The sequence below is a fragment of the Triticum aestivum genome, chromosome 7A (genome assembly GCF_018294505.1).
Source record: "Triticum aestivum cultivar Chinese Spring chromosome 7A, IWGSC CS RefSeq v2.1, whole genome shotgun sequence".
Lineage (NCBI taxonomy): Eukaryota > Viridiplantae > Streptophyta > Magnoliopsida > Poales > Poaceae > Triticum > Triticum aestivum.
Genome location: NC_057812.1, coordinates 23,580,410 through 23,590,044, shown reverse-complemented (window position 1 = coordinate 23,590,044; position 9,635 = coordinate 23,580,410). Strand labels below are relative to the sequence as shown.

The 9,635-nt window shown below is 47.5% G+C and overlaps 1 protein-coding gene across 1 annotated transcript; it reads right to left on the bottom strand.

Moving 5' to 3' along the window:
- Nucleotides 1-337: 337 nt before the first annotated feature.
- On the bottom strand, nucleotides 338-2,935 carry LOC123154970 (chaperone protein ClpB1). The gene is made up of 6 exons (XM_044573557.1): nucleotides 2,032-2,935; nucleotides 1,797-1,915; nucleotides 1,340-1,680; nucleotides 988-1,258; nucleotides 712-909; nucleotides 338-622 (listed from the first exon to the last, which is right to left on the bottom strand). The coding sequence occupies exons 1-6, from the start codon at nucleotides 2,849-2,851 to the stop codon at nucleotides 440-442; spliced, it is 1,932 nt and encodes a 643-aa protein (XP_044429492.1). The 5' UTR covers nucleotides 2,852-2,935; the 3' UTR covers nucleotides 338-439.
- Nucleotides 2,936-9,635: the final 6,700 nt, after the last annotated feature.

Below are 9,635 nucleotides of genomic sequence, written 5' to 3'. Positions count from 1 at the left end.
CTGATCTTCTCTGAGTACCATGGTTTGTGCTCGACAAGTCATTATTTTGCCGAAAAGAATTTAGTGTGGCAAAGTTGTGTGTCTGGATTCTTATTTGTAATAATCCTCACATCTTAGTGTTGAAACTGAAATTTTCCTTGTGTTACTAGTTTTAATTATACTTGGAGTGCTCCACCCGGTGTGCACTCTGCTGACAAATTCTGGAAAAATCCATATTTTTTGGGAAGAAATAGTAACTCGTTGATACCGATTGGAAGTTAAAAAGAAAAAGAAAAACAATCAAACAAAGAAACAACAAACACCCGTACGCACTTGTCATTACATTCATTAACCCTTTACTACAATATATGATAACTTCTGTGTACATTACATGCCTATGCATTATGTAAGCATGCATCTTTCTTTATCTATCATGGGAGTGACAACGGCCAAAATCATCTCATTGATCCGCCAACTCCTGCTGCTTCTTCAACACTTGGAACGTTAGCCCACTCTTATCGTCCACGGCAGCATCAATGGAGATTGTCGAGCCTGCACAGGCTTCTCCATCGACCAGCATGTCCGAGAGAATCGTGATCACGTGATTATGCATCCACCTTCTAATGGGCCTTGCGCCGTCGACCTATGAGCTTGAAGGGTTAAAAACTGGACCATGGATCTTCATCGTGTGATGGTTATTGAAAAAAGCTATATATAGTTATATATACTCACCGGGTCATGTGATTCTGACAGAATGACGTCTAGGGCCGCATCAGTTGCAAGTACAGAGACACCCTTGTTAGCTACTGTCGAAATGACATTATTCATCTGGATTTTCACAATCTTCCTTAATTCATCGTGCGAAAGTGGCTCGAATATCACAACCTTACTTAGTCTATTGATAAGTTCAGGCTTGAAGCGCTTCTTAACCTGCATGAACAAGTGTACATAAGATGATCATTGGCTTGCCAATCGAGGACGTTACAAGGATAGTTGGGATTCGCAAACCTGATTCATGAGGATATCTCTTTCAGATTTGATTGCATTTTTGCCCGTAATTCTCGATGGTAGGTGCTCTGCTCCGATATTTGAGGTCATAATGATGATAGTGTTCTTGAAATCTACAACTTGCCCTTTGCCATCAGTCAACATACCATCGTCGAGCAGCTGGTGAAAAACCTTGAATACCGAGGCATTTGCTTTATCCACATGGTCGAAAAGGATAACACTATATGGGAGCCTCTTGACTTTCTCGGTGAGTTGTCCATATTCTTCATAGCTTTAGAAAACCAAATAATGTTTTTGAGATATGTGTGTGCCTAGAAACAAGAAGTATATATATCAAGTTTAAGAATCAAACCTTCGAGATCCTCCGGTGAGACGTGACACAGATCCACTGTCAGTATATTCTGACATATCAAAATGAATCAACGCCTTTTCATTGTCAAATATCTTCTCTGCGAGGGCTTTAGCAAGTTCTGTCTTTCCGACGCCAACCGGGCCCAAAAAGAGGAATGCACTTATCGGTTGTCCGATTTGACCAAAACCGACCCTAGAACGTAGGACTGCCTGCGCAACCAAATTAACAGCTTCATCCTGGCCAATAACACGCTCATGCAATTTTTTCGCTAGGTGGAACAACTTGTCGTTATCCTCTTGGTCAAGTGTAGCGAGAGGAATTTTAGTCCATCGGCTCACAACCTTCGAATAAAATTTTGATGTAACAAACACATCACATTATTAACATACGTGAATCTTCATAAAAAGTAAAACATATGCAAATTAAGTATTCATATATATGTTTATTTGGGACTTACCCGTGCTACATGTCCAGGGCTAACAACAATTTCCGCGGTCGTTTGTTTGTCCACGTGCATCTTTGTTGTGGCGCATGCCTCATCCATAAGGTCAATTGCTTTATCAGGGAATTTGCGGCCTGGCAATGATCAAATACATCAATTAATTATCTTCAACATAAATAAACAATCGTATAGTTTTCCATAATTAAGTGACTATAAGCGTAAACTGATTTCTTGACGTATGTATACGTACCTGTAATGTAGCGGGCAGCGAGATGTGCAGCGGCTACAATAGCATCGTCCTGGATTTTCAAGCCATGGTGCTCTTGGTACCTGTGCTTCAGCCCCTGCAGGATGGCAACGGTCGCATGCACACTCGGCTCCTCGACGACAACCTTCTGGAACCGCCGCTCGAGCGCGGCATCTGTCTGAACATACTTTTCATATTCTTCGGAGGTCGTGGCGCCCACGCAACGGATGCGGCCGCGGGCCAACGCAGGTTTGAGGATGTTGGCGGCGTCTATGGGGCCTCCTTTGTCGCCGCCGGCGCCAACGACCATGTGCATCTCGTCGATGAACAAGATGACCTTGCCTTCCGCCTCCTCTGCCTCCTTGATGACGTCCTTGATGCGCTGCTCAAACATGCCGCGCCAGTGCGTCCCGGCCATCATGGCCCCCATGTCAACCTCCACGATGCGCGCGCCGGCAAGCGTGTCGGGGACGTTCCCGGCGGCGATGCGCTGTGCGAGGCCCTCGACGATGGCTGTCTTGCCGACCCCTGCGGGGCCGACGAGCGCGGCGCAGTTCTTGGTGCGCCGGCAGAGGATGCAGACGAGGCGGTCGATCTCGTCGTCGCGGCCGATGACAGGATCAGTCGTGGCGGCGTCCAAGGTCCTGAGGCTGCCGGTGGCATCCAGGGGCTTGATGCCGATGAGTTGGTCGTAGTTGGTGTCCGAAGGGCGTCTGTGGTACATGAACTCGTCGAGCAACGTCCAAGTTGCCCAGGCTAGAGCAGTACTGGCAACGGCCGATGCTCCGATGAAGAGCATGCTTTCCGGGGAAGACCACGACATAGCACCAACTGGAAGTGAAGAAGAAGGTGCCGAGAAGAGTGTTCGATTTGTTTCGATACGATTCGACGTGCAGGTGCAGCACAAGACCGTTAATCGCCGTCTGTCTATTCTATCTGTATAATATATTGCGATGTGCCGCACAGGATGTATTTATGAGTATACGACAGATCTCTTCCAATCCGTCTCTGTGTATACAACGACCACATCTCGCAAATTTTAATTGGTATTGGAGTTGGAAATTGGTTGTGGATTTTGTAGGGAAAAGTAAGGAACGTCTCTTCGTCCGTTCCTTTCCAACAACCCTACGTCGCCCAGATAAGAGGTGGAGCCAACAGCATCTCTAGCCGAAATATAGAGATGTAAACGGCCGAGTAAACTTTAGTAAAGTATTTTTACTTTAACAAGCTTTGGTCGTTTTCAGTTGATCCCTTAAACTCAGCGGACTAAAACTTACAATTAACTCGAATATTCATTTCTAAGCGCGGGTTCATCTGCACCCAGTTGAGAGAAAGTAGAAAAAATGTACTAAAATAGATTTTTTGAATTTTTCTTGTATGTTTTTGAATTCAGCGTGGGAGCAGATGAGCTCGGGAGCCAAATAGCCAAACTCCAATAGATTTTTTGTCGAAATTTTCTCAAACACTAGCAAGGAACCTTCGCGCTCTGGCATAGGAGGCCATGGCGCGCAGGATGGTGATGGGCGCCCCGTCCTTGAAGGCGAAGTCCTCCACGTACCCTTGGTATGGATCACCAACACCCCCAAGAACGGCCATAGCCCGTCCTCACCCCCGAACACCCCCGATGAGAAGCCGTACCCCATACTGTCGTTCCTTCTCCAGCCCGAGCAGCTGGTCGTGGGATGTGGCGGCGGCGGCGGCCCGAGGCGGAGCTGGTCGTGTCGCAGACCCAGGGCGGGATGCGCCAGCGGGTATACCTCTGACGGCAGCGCAGGCGAGCACCATGCCCGCGTATACCTCCACATGGACCCTGTCCTCACGCTCAGCTCCAACAACGCCATGCCAGGTCGCCACCGTCGACAAGAGGGCTTCACATAAGTCACCGGCCGGCCACAAGGGGGCTTTCATGCGAAGAAGCTTTTTATTCCGCTTGGTCGAGGCTGAGTGTTTTTTGTTGGAAATATGCCCTAGAGGCAATAATAAATTGATTATTATTATATTTCCTTGTTCATGATAATCGTTTATTATTCATGCATGAATTGTATTGATAGGAAACTCAGATACATGTGTGGATACATAGACAACACCATGTCCCTAGTGAGCCTCTAGTTGACTAGCTCGTTGATCAATAGATGGTTACGGTTTCCTGACCATGGACATTGGATGTCGTTGATAACGGGATCACATCATTAGGAGAATGATGTGATGGATAAGACCCAATCCTAAGCCTAGCACAAAGATCGTGTAGTTCGTATGCTAAACCTTTTCTAATGTCAAGTATCATTTCCTTAGACCATGAGATTGTGCAACTCCCGGATACCGTAGGAATACTTTGGGTGTGCCAAACGTCACAACGTAACTGGGTGGCTATAAAGGTACACTACAGGTATCTACGAAAGTGTCTGTTGGGTTGTCACGAATCGAGACTGGGATTTGTCACTCCGTGTAAACGGAGAGGTATCTCTGGGCCCACTCGGTAGGACATCATCATAATGTGCACAATGTGACCAAGGAGTTGATCACGGGATGATGTGTTACGGAACGAGTAAAGAGACTTGCCAGTAACGAGATTGAACAAGGCATCGGGATACCGACGATCGAATCTCGGGCAAGTATCGTACCGCCAGACAAAGGGAATTGTATACGGGATTGATTAAGTCCTTGACATCGTGGTTCATCCGATGAGATCATCGTGAAACATGTGGGAGCCAACATGGGTATCCAGATCCAGCTGTTGGTTATTGACCGGATAGTTATCTTGGTCATGTCTGCATGGTTCCCGAACCCGTAGAGTCTACACACTTAAGGTTCGATGACGCTAGGGTTATAGGGAATATATATACGTGGTTACCGAATGTTGTCTGGAGTCCCGGCTGAGATCCCGGACGTCACGAGGAGTTCCGGAATGGTCCGGAGGTAAAGATTTATATATGGGAAGCCCTGTTTTGGTCGCCGGAAAAGTTTTGGGTTTTATCGGTAATGTACCGGGATCACCGGGAGGGTCCCGGTGGTCCACCAAGTGGGGCCACCAGCCCCGGAGGGCTGCATGGGCCAAGTGTGGGAGGGGACCAGCCCCAGGTGGGCTGGTGCGCCCCCCCCCCCACCAAGGCCCAAGGCGCAAGGGAGAGTGGAAGGGGGCAAACCCTAGGCTCAGATGCGCCTAAGGCCCACCTAGTGGTGCGCCCTCCTCTCTACCCCCTTGTCCGCCCCCTAGATGGGATCTAGGGCTGGCCGCCACCCCTAGGGGTAGAAACCTAGGTGGGGGCGCAGCCCCTCCCCTCCCCCTATATGTACTTGAGGTTTTGGGCTGCCAGAGACACGATTCAATCTCCTTGGTGCAGCCCTACCCCTCTCCCTCCTCGTCTCTTGCGGTGCTTGGCGAAGCCCTACTGGAGTACCACGCTCCTCCACCACCACCACGCCGTCGTGTTGCTGCTGGATGGAGTCTTTGTTGGAAATATGCCCTAGAGGCAATAATAAATTAGTTATTATTATATTTCCTTGTTCATGATAATCGTTTATTATCCATGCTAGAATTGTATTGATAGGAAACTCAGATACATGTGTGGATACATAGACAACACCATGTCCCTAGTAAGCCTCTAGTTGACTAGCTCGTTGATCAATAGATGGTTACGGTTTCCTGACCATGGACATTGGATGTCGTTGATAACGGGATCACATCATTAGGAGAATGATGTGATGGACAAGACCCAATCCTAAGCCTAGCACAAAGATCGTGTAGTTCGTATGCTAAAGCTTTTCTAATGTCAAGTATCATTTCCTTAGACCATGAGATTTTGCAACTCCCGGATACCGTAGGAGTGCTTTGGGTGTGCCAAACGTCACAACGTAACTGGGTGACTATAAAGGTGCACTACGGGTATCTCCGAAAGTGTCTGTTGGGTTGGCACGAATCGAGAATGGGATTTGTCACTCCGTGTGACGGAGAGGTATCTCTGGGCCCACTCGGTAGTACATCATCATAATGTGCACAGTGTGATCAAGGAGTTGATCACGGGATGATGTGTTACGGAACGAGTAAAGAGGCTTGCCGGTAACAAGATTGAACAAGGTATCGGGATACCGACGGTCGAATCTCGGGCAAGTATCATACCGATAGACAAAGGGAATTGTATACGGGATTGATTAAGTCCTTGACATCGTGGTTCATCCGATGAAATCATCGTGGAACATGTGGGAGCCAACATGGGTATCCAGATCCCGCTGTTGGTTATTGACCGGAGAACGTCTTGGTCATGTCTGCATGTCTCCCGAACCCGTAGGGTCTACACACTTAAGGTTCGATGACGCTAGGGTTATAAAGGAAGTTTGTATGTGGTTACCGAATGTTGTTCGGAGTCCCGGATGAGATCCCGGACGTCACGAGGAGTTCCGGAATGGTCCGGAGGTAAATATTTATATATGGGAAGTCCTGTTTTGGTCACCGGAAAGGTTTCGGGGTTTATCGGTAATGTACCGGGACCACCGGGAGGGTCCCGGGGGTCCACCAAGTGGGGACACCAACCCCGGAGGCTTGCGTGGGCTAAGTGTGGGAGGGGACCAGCCCCAGGTGGGCTGGTGCGCCCCCCCACAAGGGCCCAAGGCGCCTAAGAGATGGAAAGGGGACAAACCCTAAGGGGGTATGGGCCTTAGGGCCCATCCTGGTGCGCCTCCCTCTCCCCCTCCCCTCTTGGCCGCCTCCCCTTTCCCATCTAGGGCTGCCGCCCACCTAGGGGTGGGAACCCTAGAGGGGGCGCACCCTCCTCCCTCTCCCCTATATATAGTGAGGCCTAGGGGCTGCCCATTACACGCGATTAGATCTCTCTCGTTGGTGCAGCCCTCCCTCTCTTTCTCCTCATATCCCGTGGTGCTTGGCGAAGCCCTGCAGGATTGCCACACTCCTCCACCACCACCACGCCGTTGTGCTGCTGCTGAATGGAGTCTTCCTCAACCTCTCCCTCTCTCCTTGTTGGATCAAGGCGTGGGAGACATCGTCGGGCTGTACGTGTGTTGAACGCGGAGGTGCCGTCCGTTCGGCACTAGGATCATCGGTGATTTGGATCACGACGAGTACGACTCCATCAACCCCGTTCTCTTGAACGCTTCCGCTTAGCGATCTACAAGGGTATGTAGATGCACTCTCCTTCCCCTCGTTGCTAGATGACTCCATAGATAGATCTTGGTGACACGTAGGAAATTTTTGAATTTCTGCTACGTTCCCCAACAGTGGCATCATGAGCTAGGTCTATTGCGTAGTTTCTATGCACGAGTAGAACAAAAAGTAGTTGTGGCCGTTGATTTTGTTCAATATGCTTACCGTTAGTAGTCCAATCTTGAGTCGGCGGCATCGTGGGATGAAGCGGCCCGGACCGACCTTACACGTACTCTTACGTGAGACTGGTTCCACCGACTGACATGCACTAGTTGCATAAGGTGGCTAGCGGGTGCCTGTCTCTCCCACTTTAGTCGGATCGGATTCGACGAACAGGGTCCTTATGAAGGGTAAATAGCAATTGGCATATCACGTTGTGGTTTTGCGTAGGTAAGAAACGTTCTTGCTAGAAACCCATAGCAGCCACGTAAAACATGCAAACAACAATTAGAGGACGTCTAACTTGTTTTTGCAGGGTGTGCTATGTGATGTGATATGGCCAAGAAGAATGTGATGAATGATATGTGATGTATGAGATTGACCATGTTCTTGTAATAGGAATCACGACTTGCATGTCTATGAGTATGACAACCGGCAGGAGCCATAGGAGTTGTCTTAATTTATTTATGACCCGCGTGTCAACATAAACGTCATGTAATTACTTTACTTTATTGCTAACCGTTAGCTGTAGAAGTAGAAGTAATAGTTGGCGAGACAACTTCATGAAGACACGATGATGGAGATCATGATGATGGAGATCATGGTGTCATGCCGGTGACGATGATGATCATGGAGCCCCGAAGATGGAGATCAAGAGGAGCAAAGTGATGATGGCCACATCATGTCACTATTTGATTGCATGTGATGTTTATCATGTTTATGCATCTTGTTTACTTAGAACGACGGTAGTAAATAAGATGATCCCTCATAATAATTTCAAGAAAGCGTTCCCCCTAACCGTGCACCGTTGCGACAGTTCGTTGTTTCGAAGCACCACGTGATGATCGAGTGTTAGATTCTAACGTTCACATACAGCGGGTGTAAGACAGATTTACACACGCGAAACACTTAGGTTGACTTGGTGAGCCTAGCATGTGTACAGACATGGCCTCGGAACACAGAAGACCGAAAGGTCGAGCATGAGTCGTATGGTAGATACGATCAACATGAAGATGTTCACCGATGTTGACTAGTCCGTCTCACGTGATGATCAGACACAACCTAGTTGACTCGGATCATGTAATCACTTAGATGACTAGAGGGATGTCTATCTGAGTGGGAGTTCATAAGATGAACTTAATTATCCTGAACATAGTCAAAAGGTCTTTGCAAATTATGTCGTAGCTCGTGCTTCTGTTCTACTGTTTAGATATGTTCCTAGAGAAGTTGAAAGTTGATAGTAGCAATTATGCGGACTAGGTCTGTAAACTGAGGATTGTCCTCATTGCTTCATAGAAGGCTTATGTCCTTAATGCACCGCTCAGTGTGCTGAACCTCGAACGTCGTCTGTGGATGTTGTGAACATCTGACATACACATTTTGATAACTACATGATAGTTCAGTTAAACGGTTTAGAATTGAGGCACCGAAGACGGTTTTGAAACGTCATGAAACTTATGAGATGTTTTGAGGGATGAAATTGGGATTTCAGGCTCGTGCCCACGTCAAGAGGTATAAGACCTCCGACGATTTTCTTAGCCTGCAAACTAAGGGAGAAAAGCTCAATTGTTGAACTTGTGCTCAGATTGCCTGAGTACAACAATTGCTTGAATCGAGTGGGAGTTGATCTTCCAGATGAGATAGTGATGTTTCTCCAAAGTCATTACCACCAAGCTACTAGAGCTTCGTGATGAACTATAATATATCAGGGACATATATGATGATCTTTGAGATATTCGTGATGTTTGACACCACAAAAGTAGAAACCAAGAAGGAGCATCAATTGTTGATGGTTGGAGAAACCACTAGTTTCAAGAAGGGTAAGGGCAAGAAGGGATACTTCATGAAACGGCAAATCAGCTGCTGCTCTAGTGAAGAAACCCAGGGTTGAACCCAAACCCGAGACTAAGTGCTTCTGTAATAAGGGGGACAACCACTAGAGCAAAATTACCCTAGATACTTGGTAGATGAGAAGGCTGGCAAGGTCGATAGAAGTATATTGGATATACATTGTGTTAATGTGTACTTTACTAGTACTCCTAGTAGCACCAGGGTATTAGATACCGGTTCGGTTGCTAAGTGCTAGTAACTCGAAATAAAAGCTACGGAATAAACGGAGACTAGCTAAAGGTGAGCTGACGATATGTGTTGGAAGTGTTTCCAATGTTGATATGATCAAAGCATCGCACGCTCCCTCTACCATCAAGATTGGTGTTAAACCTAAATAATTGTTATTTGGTGTTTGTGTTGAGCATAGACATGATTGGATTATGTCTATCGCAATACGGTTATT